Source organism: Mercenaria mercenaria, chromosome 4 (assembly GCF_021730395.1).
Source record: "Mercenaria mercenaria strain notata chromosome 4, MADL_Memer_1, whole genome shotgun sequence".
NCBI classification, from domain to species: domain Eukaryota; kingdom Metazoa; phylum Mollusca; class Bivalvia; order Venerida; family Veneridae; genus Mercenaria; species Mercenaria mercenaria.
In genome coordinates, this window is record NC_069364.1 from 58,699,585 (window position 1) to 58,724,172 (window position 24,588).

A 24,588-nucleotide genomic window follows, 5' to 3' on the forward strand; every position below is an offset into this window, starting at 1 on the left:
GACAGTGCAGTCATGATCAATGCAGGATAGCGATCTTGGTCTCACTGGTCGAAAGGCAGAATCACTTGCCGCCAGCAAGCTAAGGGTTAATAGTTACTAGTATCATATACTAGCATTGGTTGTTATAACGTGACAATTTGTTGACACCACTATTGGAAGTCAATATATTACGTTTTGACAACACGTATACAATATTTTATCATTAGTTTTGAGATTGTGTTTAGGCCAACTAGAAATATTATATATAAAGGTCCGTTTCAAATTTTAACTACATAGAGATTTGTCTCGAAATTGTTCGCGGACCCCTGTCGGCTAAATTATGATCCCAATGGCGCGCATTTATTACTTTTGAAGCACGATTTTGCTCTATGGATTCCTTCTATGGATTCACTCGACCTTATGCTCTACATCGATCTTACACTGAAGCAGACAAATATATTTATTTTGATCATTTCAAACGGTTTCGTTTGCTATTTAGCCCCGTTCACCGCAGCCTGTTGGAAATATTTTAGCATGTAATATATTATTGTTTGAAATGCTTGGCTTTATCAAATACGTATACTGTTTTGCTTGGGAGCCAGATCTTAAAGAGACGTTTATCAGGTAAGTAAAACAATTGCATCTTAACATAGATTATATGGAAATTCGACGTATATTTTTATTTCTTACTTCTAACTTTAACGTTAGACATATAAAACAACGTTGCTGTCGGTGGACATATTAGAATCGCATAAACTTGTTTTATGAAAATTATACAGTATATACTATATGGTAAAATATGTTATAATGTGTAAATTGTCGCATGTCGCGCTGACTAACATTATATATTTTGTACATATCATTTTCAGAACTTTTAAAAAGGACTTTGTTTAATATGGGTCTGAATCTTCATAATGAAAAATGATGGTCGATTCAAACAAAAAATGAATTGCCAAAAAATATCTGTACTTCCATAAAGTAGGTTTGTAGACGGTAATATATATAATATTCATACTTATTCTACTTTGTAAATCTACTCATATATCAGGGTACGGATTTATATAGGTACACGCATTCAGGGGAGAATTCTTACGTTGTGACTCTTTTTAGGTGTAGGTGGGGATGTGAAATGACACTTCGAAAGTTTTTCTGTCATATATATCACAGAGTTTCAATGAATGAACATAAATTGCACTTCAAACAAAAGGTATATACGTGAGGCCACTGATAATTGTTCCTTATCTCACCAGTTAGAAAGTTATACAGGGCAATATGACGTCCAGTAATAGAAAACTGCATCTATCCTATTGCCTTTTAAGTCACCGCTTCTTTAAATATCAGAATAATTATCCTTATATATAATATTATGTTCTCACTGTTATTACGAGATCTGTTAATCATCTTGTAGGCACGTTAACGTGAAAGACTGCATTGCGATTCAGTTTTCCTTTCTTTTACACTAAAGTTTAATATATTTTAAGAAAGTAAAGTAAATGATCATGACTTACATCACAACAGCGGGTGTGAAGTGTTGTGTGGCGGCCGTGAAATGTCACCCCGACTACATCTCAGTGTTGTTATATTTTCTGGTCCTTCGGAATCATTGATTTCAACTCATTTAGATTCGAAGATTGAATACTGCTTAAGCCGGTGCTAGGGGGCGTGGGCAGTGTTGCATTTTCATTACTGCTCATGAACAGACTCAATCAAACCGAGTCTGAAATTTTCACTGTTTGCCTTGTTCTCGGTGCATCCGGGGGATCTACTTTTCAGATTTTATTTACTTCACAACAGCGGGTGTTAAATGCTGTGTGTTGGCCGTAAAAAGTCGCCCAAACTTCATCTCAGTGTTGTTATATTTTCTGGTCCTTCGGGATCATTGATTTCAACTCATTTAGATTTGAAGATTGAATACTGCTTAAGCCGGTGCTAGGGGGCGTGGGCAGTGTTGCATTTTCCATTACTGCTCATGAACAGACTCAATCAAACCGAGTCTGCAATTTTCACTGTTTGCCTTGTTCTCGGTGCTTCCGAGGGATGTACTTTTCATAATTTTTTACATGAAGCGGACGTTTTCAACTTTTCGGAAGTCGGTGACATACATGAGGTTCAAGTTGTCAGTATAAAAAAGTAACCATGAACAGTGATTATAGTCTGAATTTTAAGCATCCGTCTCATTTTGACCTGATATGATCTACCTTTTAAACTAGCGGGTGAATGTGTTTCCTCGAAATGGCAGCGAACGGTTTGGAAATGTCGACGGGGCTGATGACTAACATCATGTTCAGTGTTGTTGTTTTTTTTAATATTTGTTTTTAATTGCTGTTAAAAGATAGCCAGAACACACGGGCTGTGGAGGAGTGTGTCAGGATGGTTATGTGACCATATGTTTGTATGAGCGCAGACATATTTGTATCACTACTTCATTACCTCCAGCAAAAAGTGAGCAGCAATAGTAACTAAAGTACGTTCTGTCACGCGCATGTGCAAAAACACTTCCTGTTTCTTACTATACTATGAATTAGTAGCTGATCAAACAAGACCGTTGAGGATGCATATTTAGTAATATGCTGATTTATACAAAACAGAAAACACAATCCTAAACCATACAAATAAAGTTAACTATAGACAATGTTGCTTGAGGTTGTTTGTTCGAGTTCCAACAGGAGGGAAATGGCAACAAGATTCACCACATGAGTACTTGGCAGATTTAAGCTGTTAAATTTGTCGGAAAATTAATAGCTTTTTTAAAAGAAAAGGCAATTATTATCTGATATAAACCATTACGATGGAATTGTCATTTACAGTGCAAAAGAGATTTATTGAGCATTTAGCTAAATTAAGAAATTCGGAATCCAAAATGTTTTAAAATACAGTTTTTTTCGTCATTATTATTTTTGCCCATATCTGGACCGATATAATGATTTTGTCTTGTCTGTTTGTACGGCTGTCACAAAAATTTGTCCGGACTACACTACTGAAACTGTTGTTGGGATTTCAACCAGAATGTAGAGATGCTTTATACCATTGCTTGCCAGATTATGCGTATAGTTTTCGGATAGAAATGCATTTGGTGAAGTTGTTTTACCACAATGTTTTGCTAATCATTTTAGATTAATAGTCATTTTGTTATTCTAGATTCGTATGTATGACATTGCATCATTAAAGGGAAATAATATAAATAAATCAAAATATTTGAATTACTTTTGGTTAACCATACATAGATCAAGAAGTTGTGAATTAGGTTATCAGTATAAATATATGAACACGAAACCAAGAAATTACGAAAAATTTTATGATGAATCTAGTATAAATCCTTTAAATGTTAAGAGTCTAATTAAGGGGATTTATTAATGCAGGTTTTCAAGGAAAAATTATTCCACTTAAAAAGCCCATTGCCTGTAATGTTTACGTCAATGCCATTTTTGTGATTTCATTTAAAGTAAAGCACTTAACATAATATCATTTTTTAGCCAGAAGCATTTGCAAAATGTGTTATGAAAAATTTACAAATGCGACTTGATAAGCGCCCTTGGTCGAAACATTGTCGCAAAGAATATATTCAGATGCCGTGTCGCTTTGCATGAGACAATGACCAATGATGCTGTACATGATCATCTCATCTAGATGTTCGTCAAATCCGGATATGTAACCTGTATGCAGATATTTGAGAGGTTGGTGTCCGCATGGTACGTTGACGGTACGTGTACAATAGTGGCAGTTCTAAGTCTTCACTTTTTCAATTGAATTGTTTGTAAAACATAATCTTGGAAAGGCATGATTACACAAAGACATTATTTGCACAGCGCGGAATATGGATTCGTTTTTACGTAGGAAACCAGTGGCGTCAGATATTAGTTGAATGCTTACGAATCGCTCAGCGCATGAAACCTGATTAATTGAAAAATATTTGTGCCAATATCTTTCTATCCCTTTACGAACCGTTTAGAGTGTAAAATGGCAGTTAATTATAAACCATGGAAGAAAATGTTAAAAAGTACCGTACACGAGATCGAAAATAGTGAAATTTAAGGTGAGAGTAAGGTAGCTAAAGAAAAGCGTTCTGTCCTGAGATAAAAAAAAGTATCACTTAGATTGTTTTGTTTTTGTTTTATTTTTTTGTTTTTGTTTTTTTTTTGGGGGGGGGGGGGGGGGGGTTTTTGCTTAATTGTTGTTTTGGTTCGTCATATGTTCGTTCTTTCGTCATTCATTATTCAACATAACATAACATAAATTTTATTCGTCTTAAGCATGAAAAGATCATCGACACAAACAAAACATATAAACCTAATATATTGCATGGCGTAACATACATGATATAGTCAATGTAATATTTGTCATTAATTTCAAGTATAAATAAATAGATAAATAGTAACAAATAACATTTACATGTTCATGTAAAAGTGCATGAAAAATAATAAAAAAAAACATAAGCATAACACAATGTCTGAATGTTAAGATACAAGACAATGTTCAAAAAGCATTAGCAGACCACGAATGTAGAATTTAAAACTAAATGAAAATATTACCACGCAAGAAAGGAAACAATAGCAACACTTGTACGCGAGCGCTTTGAACACTTTCATGTATCTTTTTCTGTGTCAAACCTAGATGTTCTAACAATCAAAGGATAAGATGTTGAATTCTTACAAACACTGAGCACGCTAATCGCAACCTCATCCAGATGTTACATATTCTGGAAATCAATCCACCCGCCAATTAACTTCCGTAATTGTAGTAATTGGGGGAAATCGCCGAAACATAAAGCGGTGCTAGCTAAAATACAGAATAAGGACATCGTCTCGGAATAGCAGTAACTTGGTTAAAACAATACTAAGCATTTAAGCTCAGCCTAAATTCAACTAGAGAGCAAAACACCGCATTAATACTAGAGAGGAAACACCAGGCTGTATACATTAAAACATACAATATGTCAAAGTATCAGTATAAAAATGTATCAAAAGCAACTATCTTAAGATCAACACTTGGTAAGACGTAAACGCGGGAATTAAATGAATTTATTTACAATTCGGTAGTCACCGCTTCATAGATTTATAACAATTAATGGTGCAAAGTTCTTTACTTTCTAATATGAATTAGACATCTCGGGATTCTGCAGATTTAGTTATCTCTACAATAGTCTAACATTTAAATTTTTCCTCTACCATGCCTTGAGCTGAACAATTTCTTTGACAGGATTTGAACCCGTGCCATTTCAACTTATTATTTGTTTATATTGTTTTGACTGCACACATAACATTATGGTGCAGCAGTTACTAGAATTTACAGACGTTTAAACGACCCAAACAACTTGAGTTAATGTAAAGTCTGGTAGGACAGGTTGAAAATGGCAATGCAATGCTTCACCTTACTAGAACACCATGCTTTAAAGCTGCTTTGTGAGACTCCTAGCAATTAACTTGCAATTAAGCACAGATTTTTCCTAAGTTGTACAGTACCTTACATTTTAGGGATGCTTTTCCGATCTGTCAAACGAAAGAGTCTCAAGATCAAAACAATGATAATTGCCTTTCAATAAGAAAAATAGAAATAACTTTGGTAACAATTTTCCCCAAATCAACTTGCTTTATGCATTAAATCAAGTGTTATGCTTTTAAAAGACCATTCATATTTGATTCTGCCATCACATTTGCGCATTAAAAACATATTGAGCATGTTCTTAAAAAGACATTTATATTTGATTTTTAGTATCTAATTCTGCAATTCTAGGCTTTAACAAATGCTGAAATTTTACAAAATTAAAATTGAGAAACCGAAGACGTTCATCAACAACTATTGTACAGACATTAATTGTTAACGACATTTATGATAAAGACACTGTTAAAAGAATAATTTAATTTAAAAATTAAAAAAAAAAAACTCATTTAAGTATTATAGTCTGAAGCGCATTTGAATATTTTCATAGATATAGAAAGAAGTGATACAAATCTTTCTATGATTGCCTTATGGAACTAATATGCCGTAACGTAGTACGTTCGATTAGGAAAGCATGATATGTCAATTGTTGCCAATTAAACTTACAATGAAATTATCGGGCCATACCATTGTCATTTTTGAATGAATTAATTGATTAAAACCTCGATTTAATTAGATGCAGAATTTTTATGCGCTTTAAATAGTAAACAAAATCTGTAACATATCCTTTCTATGGAGGCACAGAACGCAACCAAGCAAAGTAATAGACGACTTGGTTTGATTAAGACTGTTTTTGAGAGGTATTGAAAAGTGCAACACCGTTCATCGACCCCCGCCCCCCTCCGGCTTAAGCGGAGTTCTATAAATGTAAATCTGAATGTTCCTCATGATCCCAAAAAGACCAGAAAATATAATAAAGCAGGGAGACTTTAGCCCTACCCCTATCTCTACTACCCAGTTTACTTTGTGTTTTCTGCTTAAGATAACAACTAGTTAAGCCAAAGTTTCAAGATAGCGGTATTATGTTTAGATTACTCATAATTACAACGCAATAAATCGTTAGTGGAAAATCAGATGGAAAGAGCATCACGATGCTCATCTCACATGATATAATTTTTGTCTTTAACATTGCAATAGGGGTGATAAAGGTCAATGATTCAAATCACTTGTCCCTCACCGATGGGAATTCGAAACTTGTGGTGTTAATTTCTTCATGTGGGGAAGTAATCTAGCTAGCTTGCGGAAGGTCGGTGGGTCTACCCTTTTGCTTGCTCATGCCTGAAACAATTCCTCCACCATCAAAAACTGGAAAAATCTCCATAACACGTAATTTTTTTCTGTTTGACTCTAAACTCATAAAATAGAAACAACAAAGTTGCGGTAACTTCATGAATAAAATAAAATCTCGGGTAATTTAACTATTTTAACCACTATTCCAACGTATTTGCCACCCTCCAACAAACACTGTTTGAAAGAGATAAAACAAAAATGACACGTGTGTGTCGTAGAAAAGAAATTGTCTGCAAGGAAAATTTCATTTATATCATTTTCTCTGTAACAAATTTTATCTTGATATTCTACTTTATCGGAAAAACAACGGAAGCCTGATGAAATTTCGGTAAGAAGCAACGACCCGAAAAACCTCCTCAATTTCCAAATGAGGTGGTTATTGTTAGGGCAATGCATATTCGACTTCTTGCGTTCGGAATCATGAACACACGTATAAATATTAAAATTCACATGCAAGACAGCTGCCTAAAAATATTTTCCTCCACCGTTTAGATAGAAAACACAGAAATCAGATAGATATACTTTAAATGTCAGCAGTAGCCTAAAGGTTAATTAGTTATCTGTAGAAATATAGTGGGAGGCTAGTGGATATATAGCGAGAGGCTTTTCTATTCAGCTTAAACAATGTTATGGTTTTGTCTTAAATTAATAAGAAGTGCCACGCCTAGCAGACTTTATTGATGTCAGATATTGAAATAATGTTTCTTTAAGCAGAAAAGCCATCCAATGACAGATAAACTCTTAATCGAACAATGGGTTAGGTTAGTTCTCGCAAATGTATGATGCATGTGCTAGTCTGACTTAGCCGCTACCGACTGATAATCCTGTTTTAAATATTTTTTTTAGAATAATTTCTCTTATTTATTCTGACCAATCTTTCTGATTATATATGTTCTGAGAAGAAAAGGGACATAATTACGCAAAATTTGAAAAACATCAGGAGTAATCTCCTGTGAACAAAATGTAGGGTCTGACCGCAGACTTTACATGAACGTGCATGTTTATGTATAGTTAATCCCCATGTCATTGTAAACTCACTATTTTTATTTAATCTATATATAGATTCTTTCACACAAAATATTTATTTCAGTTTATCATAAATTCGATTTTCTTCAATACAGGTTTTGAATAAAAAGTGATTTTTCTCATCAACACAAGGGAAAAGAAAGAAGAAAGCGGTACTTTTCTAAGATTTATCATTAGTCGCATATACGTTATATATACGCTCTCTGCAGAAATCAAAACTGCTGACACTAGCTATTTCTGCTTGTTATATCAACTGCAATATCGGTAGCAGTAAAGTCGTGTTGACATTTCAAATATGTAAATAGAATGCTGAAACAATTTATCTTAAATATTCATGGAAACAAAACGTATTTTGCAGTGTAGGAGTGTTGCAAGTAAGTTATAAAACATCAGCATATCAAGAGTATTTCACTACGTTAATTGAAAAAGAGAATATTTTATTTTCAGAATTGTATTTATTACATGCATTGGGCTGAAGATACCCATGACATAACTAGACCCTGCGATTTTTGAATTATAACTGCTATTTGTTTGTCTTTCTGCTAAATTACCATAATTATATTGCAGTCACCAGATTTTAAGTGAATAAAATCATCCTAGCTACTTCATGCACTATTATATACAGAGAGGCTATCACGTCTCTAAGGATTAGAATAAATAAAAGTGATAGCAAAGCCAATAATATAACACCGTCATGTTATTTGTTTTATCAGATCCAGAAACTTAATTTTTTGCACTTCTATTTAGCTTTATATCAAGATATGCTTTTGCGTCGTTCCTTCAGTCGAAAGAGTCACACTTTCATATACAAAGTTCCACATAATGATAAATGCCTTTTAATTAAGTGTCATGCTTTGTAAAATACCAAACACATTTCTCTACTGATATCATACAATCACACAAACATACTTAATAGCTCCCTTAAAGTTATTTGATTTTAAGTGTTTAATTTTGCCATTTCAAGATTTTAACAACTGCTTAAATATCAAAAAATAATAATAATTGACAAACAGAAAACGTTGAGCTGCAACAATTGTGTAGGCGTTAATTGCAACTAACGCCCTCGACTAAAATTGTTGTTAAAACTTCAATCAAGAAAACTAACTTAGCTTAATTTCTAGAAGAAAATCAAAATATTTTACAGTATAGTAAAGAGAGACAAATATGTATATAAAATATTGCTATGTTTGCCCTTTTGAACAAGAATGCCGACAACTAAGTACGTATAAGTATGCTAGCATGCAGAAATTTCCATGAATTTAGTTGGCTTTACATGTATGGTTTAAAGTAATTTATTAAGCGAAGCTTTCTGGATACTAGTATTTGGATTGGAAAGATGTTCCTTTTCAATATGCTCATATATTACAATATTATAAACACTTAGAAAAAGCTTAAGTTTTGTAAAACCTGTCAAAAGACCCCTTGCAAGCATAGAACCCAACTAATCAAAATTTTAGGAAACTAGTTTTGACAAAATCTGTACATGAGAAATAGTGAAATGTACGACAATCTCCACATCCTCTAATGCCAAGTCACTTATATATATTTTTTGTTATGTAGGTTTGAAACCTCACTGCATAGATCCGATATTTCTGATCAGGAACGGCCCCTTGGATAAATGTCGGTGCTAATAACGAAAGTCATAGGATTTAATGAATCTGTTTATTTTCGAAAATGCAATGATACTCATTTAAATTATATACTGGTACTTATTCGCAAATAAAGAAATGAATGAACTTTCGAATCATAATCGGTTGCGTAAAAACAAACATATCATGCACGAACATACAACATTTACAATGCGCAGGTCTGTTATTAAACAGAAAATGTATTTCGTTTTAAATTTAATCTATCTATGGACATATCCCTCTTTAAACTATGTTGTGATTTTCTTTGATTATGTGTAGTATACTTTATACCAATAGCCTGTGTACACTTTGCGCGGGTCCAAAATAAACAAATTTATCAAATCCTACGACTTTTGTATCTACAAAGACCTTACTAGTATTAGCACCGACATTTGACAGCTCTATTTCATCACCATTCTTCGTGGAATTTATGTAACCTTTAGTATAATTATTTAATGATTTATTTAGCGCTTGATCTGACAGACTTTTGACTTTTTTACAGTACTGTGTAGGAGATTTAGATACTTCAAAAGAAAATCCGTCATAGCGGCATCATGTGTATCCGCCATTTTAAAGAAACCTTGCGAGACAGCAACAATATCCAAAGGGTATCCTTATCAGAACAATCGGATCTATGCATTCTTTCGAGTGTAGAGGCGATCCAGCTGGCTTGCATAAGGTCGGTGTTTCTACGCAGGTGTCCCCCGCCCTGCCTGTAATAATGCTCGGAGAAACACCTGGATGAGTTAACGGTTTAAAACACAAGTGTATTCATGTGTGAGTTCGTTTACGTTATCATTTGGTAAACGGCTGAAAATAAAACAAGGATAAAAATCAGTTACTCAGAAAAATACAATAAACAGGTGAAGCTTCAAAATCAATAATGAAAACCTATATTTACAAAACAATTAACACACCATTTAGTTAGAAATAATCCATTTGAAAATATACATATTGAGCCAATAGCAAAGTATTATCACTTAACAGTAAGGTAGCCGATGCCAGTTGTTTTTTTTTTTGTTTTTTTTAAATTCTTTCAAACCTGCCGGAGACCATCTTCTATGGATTTAGCAGAAATCACACAACACACATACCTGAAAGAAATAAATCATACTATATTATGTATTTGTTAGTTTTCATACAACCAATAAAATATCCATGTATAAGACTCTGTAGTCCAAGCTAACGGTGAAATTTGTTCCGCGAAAATACCTATGTCTATCAGTCAACATTTTCAGGTTTAAAAATTCCATATGCATTCGAATTGTTTTGTTTTTTATACATCTTATTTTTATAAGAGGCTGAGCTAAACTTATGACAATTTGCTTTTATTCTCTTCAGTGCAAAATGCATAGGCGTAATTTATTAAATCCCTTTGAACGTGACAGTATTTGTATCTCATCGAAGGCCTGTAAACTTTGCGAAATTGTGCTGAGACAACTATAGGAAGGCTTTTGTTGTTGTTTTTTTTTTCTGTAAAAGGTGCAAAATTATACATAACATTTTAGAATATACTAGAGAAATTCGATTCATTGACCGATATATGTAGTGTATGTCTTTTCAATTTTACATGTGTATGTAAAATGTAAGCTGTCAACTATGCATTTTGCATTTACTAACGTTAAAACACAACCCTATAGCCAGAAGAGCCTATATTTTACAGTTTAGTCACGGACGAACTAAACAATGTTTTGTGAAAACAATCTTTTAAACTAACATACGTAACAATATAGAAATATTTCAATAATCATAAAGATCTTAACATGAGACAGGGACACGTTGTAATGATAAGTTATATATGATGATAATATTATGTTTAGTTTATTATATAGTTATATTATGATGATTATAGATTATAATGTATCAAAACTGAAAACGTCACAAAGCATCAAATATAATTCTGCTAAGTAATCTGGTACAAATACTAAATGTTTCCTAAAGGTTTCTTCAGAAGAACACAACTTCGCATATTGAGCAAGCAAACGATATCAGAGCGACGACACATCACACCGATTCGAGCCATCTACTCTACAATACGAAGTAAATATACACGTATAGTCAACGTGAAGTCAATACTTTCGCAAAGTGTATGAGTTTTTCATATTAGAATAATAAATAAAATGACCCGACAAATAGTAAGAAAAGACGAAATATAAGATTCTTTCACTGATTGTATGTGCAGATGGAATTATCGGTCTCGAGGGTAACTGTTTCAGCGGTAACAAGGCTCTGTAGTTCATAATTCATCATCTTCAGCACGAACGTCATATTATACTCTTAGGTGTAAGAAACAGTTCCATCACATGCTTTGCAGCAACTCCAAGAAGAGCAGCAACTCCAAGAAGGGAAGCGTCTCCAAAACGCGCAGCATCACGAAGACATGCATTGACTCCAGCAAGCGGAGCAACTCTAAGAAGCAGAGCGTCTCCAAAAAGCGACGCAACACGAAGACAGGCATTGACTCCAGGAAGCGCATCAACTGCAAGACACGCACTAACTTCAGGAAGCGCAGCAACTCCAAGAAAGGCTGTAACTCTAGCAAGCGTAGCAATTACAAGGAACGCAACAACTCCTGGACAACGAAACAACTCCATGAAAACACAGCAACTCAAGTATACACATTAAACATTGGAAGCGCATCAAATTTATGGAGCGCAGTAAATCTATTTATCGAAGAAGTGTTGCCTTATACTACCTAAACAAGACACTGTTATCTGAGTTAGTAAACGCTCGACTATACAACGTCCGACAGTCTAGAATGTGGACTTCTAGTGTTATAATGTGACAGCAACTAGGGGTTTTAAAAGATTGCTGAATGGTTTGTTATTGGTCAATTCGAATACGACTTGATTTTATATAGATATATGTGTAACTATACCCTAGATACATATACATTCCTGTGTTAATTTAGGTAATTTCGGCTAAAAAGCTTCTTTTAAATCTCAGGAAAATGTGCTTAAATTAGATCAATATCTATTGTATTACACAATTATGATACAAAATGACAATTTGTGACGTGATTTCATACTTAACCATCAATGATAGTTCGTAAATTCTATATAAAGCAAACTGAACGGAAAATTCAATGTAATTCATAATCATGTCTGATGGAATTAGATTGTCTTCTACTTATGGATAGCGATGTCATTTCCTGACAACTGATATCATGCTATTTATGGATAAAACAGTTTGTCTTTCCCGACTCTAGACATGATTTTTCTCGGTAGGGCAGTTAAGATCACATTAAATCATAACATTATAATAGAGAGAGAGAGAAAAGATGTTTATGAAGTGAAGGACAATGTGGCGAAATCATAATTGTAACTTACTACATGTATGAGGTGTGAGTCTAACATTTTCTGATATTGTACCAACATGGACGGCAATACATGTTACTGATTAATAAGATTGATAAGTAGAAAGAGTAGAAATATGCTTCTATTAAAAGACAAATAACAAGAACAAATAAAAGGTCTGGGGATAGTTATATGATCGGTCACATTCACCCACAGACACTCAGACATTCCCAGCCACCTAAAATACTCCTATAGCACCACCTAAAATATCACAAATACACAATACAGACAAATATCCATACACTCGTTTTGTTATCGTGGTGATAAAGATAATCGTATTATTTTTGTTTGTTAATATCACTGTTATTTTCTGTTGCTTCATTCAGACTGTTAAATAAAGAAAACTATTTTTATTTCACTTTACAAACACTGGTATAATGATATTGTATGTGTTCTTCTTGTTCAATTTGCAAAATTCCAGTAAGATGCGAATTTACAATAAATGTTGATGATAATGTATTCTCTTAATGCTGAAGGTGTTTTGATAACTATAGAAAATAGTTTCCGCGCAGTCTAGTCAGGATCCATACTGTTCACTCAAAGCCTATTGCAATTAGAGAAACCGTTAGCGCAGACTGGTCAGGATCCATGCTGGTCGCAAATGCACTATGTTGGTTTTCTCATGGCGCGGCTCAAATACACTTAATGGAATTTATATATTTGTAACACAATTGTTCAAGCACAAACAAGAACTGTTGGTGAACGACTAACCGTATTTGATATACTAAAATGTCATTTGTTCAGGAGTCATATAGAGGCTTCATGAAAACAAAATGTAACTATTTTGTACTATTTTACAGTTAAAGTTGTCATAGCGGACACCTGTATCAAGAAGACATTTACGTTAAGAAGGCAGTAAGATAACTTCCGGATTGACATCTCGTTCTTATTTCCATCAAACTTAAAACAGTTAGATCTTATATTAGATGTGACCTTGGTATGGTAAACCACTGCCAAATGATACACATGATATTTATTTGTTGAAACTGCAACATTAGACAGAACATCACTTGAAATATCGTTTGACAAATACATTAGAAGAATGTAACTATACCAAGGTCACATCCTAATATAAAATGTAACTGGATAATTCTAAACAGCAGGAAAATGGCGTTTGATCAATGTATGTTGCATCAGTGACAATTGTATTGCACCCTTTGTCACCGTTTCTGCAAATAAAGAACTTATCTTTCCATGATAATATTATGATATTACTGTAATATAAAGCAGGCGAACGTGACAAACTGCATGCTAGTTTCTAATAATCTTGACTTGCATAAACAGAACAGTTTCCACAGTGACATGAAACGCTATAGAAAGTAATTATATACAATTCAGTTCCTATTTTGTTCTAAAAATATAAGGATCGTATGAGGCTCTATATCTTGTTATTTATGTTTAAACAGACATCTCCAAACTTTTAAAGGTGGTCTATCACATTTAACTAACATTTTAGGACATTATTTACTACTTGTATATTCTGTTGAATATTTCTCTAAGGTACAGAAAAATCCACAACATAGAAACAGAATTTTATTAGAAATCTATATTTTATTGTGCTTTTTTTAAAAAAAACACTTTTGTAAATACACCCCTTTAATGTAGCTAAACAATTCTTTTGATTTCAGTATAATATCTTGTTTTATATTTCCAACTGATAGACGTTTGGGCCATCCAGCTCGCTTACGGAAGGTCGGTGGTTCTACCCAGGTGCCCGCTCGTGATGAAATTGTGCACGGAGGGGCACCTGGGGTCTTCCTCCACCATTAAAGCTGGAAAGTCGCCATATGACCTAAAATTGTGTCGGTGCGACGTTAAACCCAACAAAATAAATAAATAAAGATAGACGTTTGGCTATTTTTGCAAGCTGAATCTAGAGGCAAGTTTTGAAGAAAAAAAAATGAGTGTAAAACTCGGTCCACAAAAAAAATCTATGTCTACACGCATTTAAAAAAAATGCGTGTAGATGCGGGATTAATTGTTTCAAATCTTTCCACTAACACAAAGACAATGATACAACAAAAATAGCCACATTCCAAACGCAACATCAGAATGCAACATAAGCATTTTTAAAACTTGCCCTTTCATTCAGAATGTTGAAATATCCTGATATTCATTAAATGCGAATGTAAGACTAGAAATTATATTGAAATATAAGGAAAAACATCCTTTTCATATTAAAGGGACGTTGTTACAAAATTTTGTATGTAGGTATTTTTGTTCCTTAAGTAAATACTTAACAGAATATCAAAAAAGAGAAAACTTTCATAAAATGTTGCTTAAATGTATAATCTTTTAAAAAAAATGAATGCTAAAGTAAGATTACTTTCAAAACGGAATATTGGTATAAGTTTTGTTGGAGGTTGTGTGGTAACAGTGATGACATAATAAAGATTCATTTTAACGGTTTATATTAAGCAATTGATTTACATATGAGCCACACAATGAGAAAACCAACATAGTGCATTTGCGACCAGCATGGGTCCAGCCTGCGCATCCGCCAGTCTGATCAAGATCCATGCTGTTCGCTAACGGTTTCTCTAATTGCAATAGGCTTTGAAAGCGAACAACATGGATCCTAACCAGACTGCGCGGATGCGCAGGCTGCTCTGGATCCATGCTGATCGCAAATGCCCTATGGTGGTGTTCCCATGGTGTGGCACATATATTCGGGATGTCATGATTCAGAAACTTAAACTTTGTGATATGCGGTTTGTTTATGAAACCATAAACAAACTGGTCGCAATCTATGACAAACAACATACAACTGGAGTTCTGTTATTGGTTGAGTAAACAACCGAAGCTTGCATAATACAGTTATATAACTTATACGTTTTCCTTCAGAGATATTCAGTTTTTTATTCTTGTTGGTGACAAAACGAAGAAAATAATCAGGACTTGGTACAGGCATGACTGAAAAGTCTCTTAAATCTGTCGTAATGTTCTGTCTATAAAGATTTAATAATGACATGGTTTTGTCTTGAATAAGCAAAGCACACCTAATTGGTGTCGCATTTAGAGAATTCATCCACTGACAGAATAAATCTCATTAAAGATAGAACAATGGACTAGATCGTTGACAACACTCTCGCTTATTGAAATATCTGATAAAAACCCTTCACGTAATCGTGAACGATAAAAATAGCATGCTTTCATTTCTTTGTAAATGCACTGCGCAAACAAAGATTAAAAATATTTTTATGTACCAACTCAGCCATAGCTTTTGATATGTAAACAAATGATAAATGTCTAATGGTAAAAGCCCTTATTCTACGCACCCACAGTCGCGGAGTATTTGTGACGGCTTTTTGTGAGTACAGTGTATGTCGTAAATGATGATTTGTTCCTTTCGATTTGCAAAATTTCAATATTTATTTTTAATGTCTGATCTGACCCATAATAATGGCATCAGATTTAACAACACAAACGAGAAAAATAAGTTTCACTAGAAAAAAAGAAGCAGAAAAGAAATCAAAGAGCAGAAAAGAAACAAGAGGGCCATGATGGCCCTATATCGCTCACCTGTTATCATTGCACTTGAGGACAAGAAGGTCCTCAGAAAAAATATCTAAGTCCAAAGGACAGGAACAACAAAGGAAAAAAATTTAACCAAAAATAAAAAAAAAAAAATTCTTACAAGGTACAGATATGTCAAAATACACCAAAAATTGGAGGTATCATCCATGTTGTACCACAGAAAAGTGGTCTCGGTTTTTCCCTACGCCAATAATAAAAAAGGTACTAAAAATAAGCTATTTATAGTAACGTAAAAGGGAAGTAATTAAAAAGAAAATGTACAAAAGAGGGATCTGCCAAATAAATCTGTTGACATAAATGAAATTTCAGATCAGTATCTTCATTAGTTAAGGAGATATACCCATTTTAATTTGAAATAAAGGGAGGTAATTTGACATAAAATCAGTCCATAGTTATCTACCCTGATTGGCTCAGTCCAACTAATGACAATAATGAAATTTCAAACAAGTCCTATAAGTACTTACTGATATAAATCCATTTTGACTACGATCAGGGGAGGTAATCAGATATAAAATAACTCTGGAATCTACAATTGGATCTGATTTGTCATGGATTCCAAGATTTATTATTGTTGGAAGTTTGTATCAAATAAAACCATAAATGAAGTCTCTATATGGCTGCAAAAGACAAAATAGCCAATTTGGGACCTTTAAGGGACCATAACTCTGGAACCCATTATGGAATCTGGCCAGTTCAAGAAAGAACCTAAGATCTTGTGGTGATACAAGTTGTATGCAAGTTTGGTTAAAATCAAATCATAAATGAAGTTGCTATTGTGCAGACAAGGTCAAAATAGATAATTTTGACCCTTTCAGGGGCCATAACTCTGGAACCCATTAAGGGATCTGGCCGGTTCAACAAAGGAACTGAGATCTTATGGCAACACAAGTTTTGTGCAAGTTTGATTAAATTCAAATCATAAATGAAGCTGCTATTGTGCAGACAAGGTCAAAATAGCTAATTCTTGCCCTTTCAGGGGCCATAACTCTGGAACCTATAAAGGAATCTAGCCAGTTCAAGAAAGGAACGAAGGTCTTATAGTGATACAAGTTGTGTGCAAGTTTGATAAAAAATAAAATCATAAATGAAGCTGCTATTGTGCAGACAAGGTCAAAATAACTAATTCTGGCCCTTTCAGGGGCCATAACTCTGGAACCCATAATGGAATCTGGCCAGGTCAAAAAGGAATCAAGATCTTATGGTGATACAAATTGTGTGCCAGTTTGGTAAAAATCAAATCATAAATAAAGCTGCTATTGTGCAGACAAGGTCAAAATAGCTAATTTTGGCCCTTTCAGGGGCCATAACACTGGAACCCATAATGGGATCTGGCCAGTTCAAGAAAGAAACCGAGATCTTATGGTGATACAAGTTGTGTGCAAGTTTGGTTAAAATAAAATCATGACTGAAACCACTATCGTGCAGACAAGAAATTGTTGACGGACGCACGGACGCACGCACGGACGGACGACGGACGAAGGGTGATCACAAAAGCTCACCTTGTCACTATGTGACAGGTGAGCTAAAAAGTGTGTCGGACATCCCTTGAAAAATTCCTCGGATATTTTAGGGAAGCTTTTCCGATCTGTCAAACGAAAAAGTCTCAAGATCAAAACAATGATAATTGCCTCTCATCAAGAAAAATAGAAATAATTTTGGTAACAATTTTCCCAAAACCAACTTGCTTAATACATTGAAAAAAGTGTTATGCTTTTAAAATACAATTCACATTTGATACTGCCATCACACTTGCGCTTTAGAAACATATTGAGCATGTTCTTAAAAAGACATTTATATTTGATTTTTGATATCTAATTCTGCTATTCTAGGCTTTAACAAATGCTGAAATTTTACAAAATCAAAATTGAGAAACCGAAGATGTTCATCAACAACTATTGTGCAGACGTTTATTATTAAGCACGCCTATGATAAAGGTTACTGTTAAATTAAATAAAAAAATGAATAATTTAATTTGAAATAGAAAAATGAAAAGCATTTAGGTATTATAGTCTGAAGCGCATTTGAATGTTTTCATAGATATAGAAAGAAGCGGTACAAACCTGTCCATGATTGCCTTATGGAACAAATATGAAGCATGATATGCCAATTGTTGCCGACTAAACTTACAATGAAATTATCGGCCATACCAAAGCCATTTTAATTGATTGATTAATCAAAGCCTCGATTTAATTAGATGCAGAATTGTTATGCGCTTTAGATAGAAAATAAAATCTGAGAAATATCCTTTGGAGGCATAGAAAGTAACCAAACAAAATAATAGACGACTCGGTTTGATTGAGAATGTTTTTGAGAAGAAATGAAAAGTGCAACACCGTTCACACCCCAACCCGCCTCCCCTTCTCAGCTTAAGCGGAATTCTATAAAAGTATAGTAGAATTTTCTCTACGATCCCAACACGACCAGAAAATATAATAAAGCGGGGAGACATTAGCCCTAACCCTCTCTCTACTACCTGCTTTGCCTTTTGTTATCTGTTTAAGATAACAATTAGTTAAGCCAAAATTTCAAGATTGCGGTATTAGGTTTGGTTTAGTCATGGAAAAGCAGATCTCACATCTTTAACATGGAAATGGGTGGCTCCGTGACAGAGCGGTAAAGGTCAATGACTCAATCACTTGTCCCTCATCAATGGGTGTTCGACACCTCGCTTTGGGTGTTAAATTCTTCATGTGGGGAAGTAATCTTACTGGTGGCTCTACCCTTTTGCTTGCTTACGCCTGAAATAATTCCCACACCATCAAAAACTGGAAAAATCGCCATATCACTTTAATTCTGTCCGTGTGACTCTAATCTTAATTAAACAAAAACAACAAAGGTGCAGGAAAACGAAATAAAATAAAAAAAAGTTATTTAACCACTATTCCAACGTATCGTATTTACCACACTCCAACAAACACTATTTGAAAGTGGTAAGGCCCACGATTAAAAATTGCTGTTAAAAATGACATGTGCGTGTGTCCTAAAAAATTGTCTTAAAGGACATTTTCATTTATATCACTTTATTCATTCAGATTATATCTTTATATAATTCTACTTTCGGACTGATGAAATTTCGGTAAGAAGCAAAGACCCGAAAAAACCTCTTCAATTTTCAAATGAGGTGGTTATACTTAGGGCAATAAATGTTCGAATTATAAGCACAAGTATAAAGTTTAAAATTCACATGCAAGACAGCTGCCTAAAAATATTTTTCCCCAACACTTAGATAGAAAACACAGAAATCAGACAGATACACTTTAAATGCCAGCAGCAGACAGCCATTTGTGGAAATATAGTGGGAGGCTGGTATATATATAGTGGGAGGCTTAAACAATGTTATGGTTTTGTCTCGAATTAATAAGAGATAACACGCCTGACAGACTTTATTGGTGCCAGGTATTGACATAGCGTTTCTTTAAGCAGAAAGTCATCCAATGACAGATAAACTCTCAATTGAACAATGGGTTAGGTTAGTTTTCGCAATAGTCTGGCTATCAACTAGATACCATGTAACAGTTTTTCTTCTTTTTAAAAAATCATTTCTCGTCTTTATTCTGACCAATCTTTCTTGGCCCTACCTATGCTTTGAGAAGAAAAGGGACATAATTATACAAATTTGAAAAGCCTCAGGAGTTATCTCCTGTGCACAAAACATAGTATCTGAAAATATACTATGTTTTGTTTCCCATTTAACGTTTACAGTGTATTTTAACCTGTGAATAAAGACCACCTCCCAATAAAGACCACATTTTGGCTCTCCCAGGATTGGTCTTCATAAACAGGTTTGACTGTATTTATAGTTTGTTCTTTCACTCTTTTTAAAAAGTTTTTTGGTTTATCATCAATTTAAATTTTCTTTAATACAGGTTTTGAATTAAAAAAAAAAGATATTTCTAATCAACGCAATGTAAAAGAAAGACGTGTCACAAGTCGCATATACGTCTGCAGAAATTAGAACTGCTGACGCTAGTTATTTCAGCCCAATGTTAACTTGTTTCTTAACGGTAGCACTGTAGTCGCGTTGACATTTCAAATATGCAAATAAAATGATGAACAATTTATCTTGAATATTCGGGGAAACAAAACGTATTTTGCAACGGAGGATTGTTGAAAATATGTTAAATAAAACATAAGCATGTCAAGACAATTTTACTACTTTAATTGAAAAACAGAATATTTTACTTTCAGAATTGTATGTATTACATTCATTGAGCTGAAGATACCCATGACATAATTAGACCCTGCGATTTTTGAATTATAACTGCTTTTTGTTTGGATCCAGTGTTGTTATATTCTCTGGTCCTTTGGGACCATGGAGTCCATTCAACATATGATCAATAGAGTTCCGCTTAAGCCTGGGAGGTTTTGCACATTTCATTATCTCTCATGAACAGACTCAATCAAACCGAGTCTGCTATTATGCTTCTTGGTTGCATTCTTTTTACAGATTTTATTGCTAAATGTCCATAATTGTAATGCAGTCGTGAATAAAATTTTCCTAGCTACTTCATGCACTATTATATACAGAGAAGCTGTCATTACATATCCCATAGGAACGGATAGCAAAGCCAATAATATAACACCTTCATGTTATTAATTTTATGAGATCCAGCAACTTACTTTTTTACACTTCTATTTAGCCTGGTATTAAGATATGCTTTAGCGTCGTTCATTCAGTCGAAAGAGTCACACTTCAATATACAAAGGTCCTCATAATGATAAAATGCATTTTTTCATGCTTTGTAAAATACCAAACACATTTCTCTACTGATATCATACAATGACAAAAACATACTTAATAGCTCCCTTAAAATAGTTATTTAATTTTAAGTGTTTAATTTTGCCATTTTCGGATTTTATCAACTGCTTAAATATTGAAAAAGAAATTGAGAAACAGAAGACGTTAAGCTGGAACAATTGCGCAGGCGTTAATTGCAACTAACGCCCACGACTAAAAATTGTTGTGGCTTTCTGGATACTAGTATTTGGATCGTGAAGCTTAAGTTTTGTAAAAACTGTCAAAAGATCCCTTGCAAGCATAGAACCCAACTAATCAAAATTATAGTAAACTAGTTTTGACAAAATCTGTACATGAGAGGTAGTGAAATGTACGACAATCCCCACATCCTCTAATGCCAGGTCACTTTTATATTTTTGTTATGTAGATTAGAAACCTTACTGCATAGATCCGATTTTGTTCTGATAAGGAGTAAAGAGGCCATCCAGCTGGCTTGCATAAGCTCGCTGATTTTACCCAGATGTCGCCCGTACCTGAAATAATGCTCGGAGAAGCATCTGGATCAGTTGTATCGTTTAACTGGTTAAAACAAAAGTGTATTCATGTGTGAGTTTGTTTACGTTATCATTTGGTAAACGGCTGAAAATAAAACAAGGACAAAAAAAATCAGTTACTGAGAAAATAATTAAAAAATGTGTACCTTCAAGGTTAATCATGCCTACATTTACAAAATAATTAACACAATATTTAGTCAGAATTAATCCATTTGTAAATATTTACCAAATAGCGAAGAATTAATATGACTTAACAGTAAGGTAGCGGATGCCATTTTTATTTTTGTTGACATTTCGCAAACCAGTCGGAAACCATCTTCCTTGGATTTAGCAGAAATCACACATTACACATACCTGAAAGAAATAAAGCATACTATGGTAATGATGTAAACGTAAGTTTTCTTAAAACCTATAACAAAAATTCTGCCATTTATAAGTCTAATAGTGAAACTCGACCGGCGAGAATATCTATGTCTAACAGTCAAGATTTTCAGTTTAAATGATTTCCATTTGCATTCGATTTTTTGCAGTTCGCAATTTAATTCATGAGAAATTTTATGTAGGCCTATTTTACTTTAACAAGAGGCTGAGCTAAACTTGTGACAATCTTCAATCTGCTCTTAATCGCTTAAGTGCAAAATGCAGAGGCGTATCTTATTATTTCCCTTGGAACGTCTCTGTATTTGTATCTTGTCGAAGGCATGTGAACTTTGCTAATTTGTGCTTAGACAACAGCGGGAATGTTTTTCTTATTTTCTGTAAAAGGTGCAAAATTATACATAATATTGTAGAATAAACTAAAGAAATTCGATTCACGGACCATAATATCTGTAGTTTATTTCTTTTTCACTTTTACATGCATATGCACTGTGTAAGCTTTCAACCTATGCATGTGTATTGCATTTACTATCGTTACAAAACAACCCTATAACCAGAAGAGCCTATATTTTAAAGTTTAGAAACGGCTCAATTGATACTGACGAACTGAACAATATTTTAGTTATTTATGCGAAAAGAATATCTAAAACTAACAACGTAGCAATATAGAAATATTTCAATAATTATAAAGATCTTAACAGGAGATAGGGATACGTTGTAATGATTAGTTATATATGATAATAATATTATGAGTATTATATAGTTATATTATGATTAATTATAGATTATAATGCAAAAAAACTGAAAACATCACAAAGCATCAAGTAGAATTAATATTGCATAAAGTATTTTGGTACAAATACTAAATGCTTCCTAAATGTTTCTTCAGAAGTACACAAATTTGCACATTGAGCAAGCAAACGATACCAGAGCGATGGCACTTCACAAAAATCTAGCCATCCACTTGACAATACACTGCATTAAATAAAAAATATTATTATAACTTCTGATGTGCCTTGCTTTGCGAGGTCTAGCTCTGATATGACTGATGCCATCAGAGATACCAATGAACTGGTAGTTTTCAAAATACGAAGTAAATATATATGTATACTCCACGTGAAAGCAATATTTTCATATTAGAATGATAAATAAAATGACCCGACTAATAATAGGAAAACAATATAAGATTCTTTTACTGGTTTAAGGTGCAGATGGGAATATCGGGGTTTAAGCGGTAACGAGGCTCTTAGTTCATAATTCATCATATACAGCACGAGAGTCATCTTATTCCATCAGGTGTAAGATGGAGTAGCAACATCAAGAAGCGCAGCAACTCCAAGAAGCAAAGCGTCTCCAAACAGCGCAGCAACACGAAGATATGCATTGATTCCAGGAAGTGGAGCATTTCAAGAACCAAAGCGTCTCCAAAAAAGAGAAGCAACACGAAGACAGGCATTGACTCTAGGAAGCGCATCAACTGCAAGAAACGCAGTAACTCCAGCAAGCGCAGCAACTCAAAGAAACGCCGTAACTCCAGCAAGCGTAGCAACTCCAAGAAACGCTGTAACTCCAGCAAGTGTAGCAAGTACAAGGAACGCAACAACTCCTGGAAAACGAACCAACTCCATAAAACACAGCAACTATAGATTGAAAGCGCATCAAGTCTATGGAGCGCAGTAAATCAAGTGTGACCTTATACTACCTAGTCAAGACATTGTTATCTTAGTTAGTGAACGCCCGACTTTACAACGCCCGACAGTCTAGAATGCGGACCTAGTGTTATCATGTGACAGCAACAAGGATTTTTAAAAGAACGCTGAATGGTTTGATATTGGTCAATTCGAATACGACTTTATTTTATAAATACAAATGTATGTGTGTAACTATGTCCACCATACATATAAATTCCAGTGTTAATTTAGGTAATTTCGCCTAAATAACTTCTTTTAAATCTCAGAAAAATGTGCTTTAATAAGATCAATATTTATTGTATTGCACAATTATGATATAAAATGATAATTTGTGACGTGATATCATATACTTCACCAGCAATGACTGTTCATAAATTCTATATAAAGCAAATTGAACTGAAAATACTATGTAATTCATAATCATGTCTGATGGAATCAGATTGTCTTCTACTTATGGATAGCGATGTCATTTCCTGACAACTGATATCATGCTATTTATGGATAAAACAGTTTGTCTTTCCCGACTCTAGACATGATTTTTCTCGGTGTTAAGATCACATTAAATCATAACATTATAATAAAGAGAGAGAGAAAAGATGGTTATGAAGTGAAGGACAATGCGGCGAAATCATAATGGTAACGTACTACATGAGTCAGGTGTGAGTCTAACATTTTCTGATATATTTTACCAACATGAACGGCAATACATGAAGAAGGCATGGTATCAAACACGTCATTATTAATATATCATTATTATGTACCTTAGTATAAATGGTAACCAAAATACCACCACTGGAAATGTTCGTTACGAGCGTCGATGATGGACTGATAATGCACAACCATGACGTTATATCGTAGCAAGAAATTCCAAAGAAAACACTTGAATGTTATGTATGGATCAATTAGTAGAAAGAGTAGAAATATGCTTCTAAAGACAAATAACAAGAACAACTAAATTGTCTGGGGATAGTTACT

At 33.9% G+C, this 24,588-nt stretch overlaps 1 protein-coding gene across 1 annotated transcript in view; it reads left to right on the forward strand.

Moving 5' to 3' along the window:
• Positions 1 to 11,287: 11,287 nt before the first annotated feature.
• LOC128556645 (mRNA decay activator protein ZFP36L3-like) overlaps positions 11,288 to 24,588 on the forward strand; it is a 35,174-nt gene continuing 21,873 nt past the window's right edge. The window contains exons 1-3 of the mRNA XM_053542223.1: positions 11,288 to 11,399; positions 11,674 to 11,971; positions 23,248 to 23,598. Coding sequence (XP_053398198.1) covers positions 11,288 to 11,399; positions 11,674 to 11,971; positions 23,248 to 23,598 — 761 coding nt within the window. The remainder of the gene's footprint in view (positions 11,400 to 11,673; positions 11,972 to 23,247; positions 23,599 to 24,588) is intronic.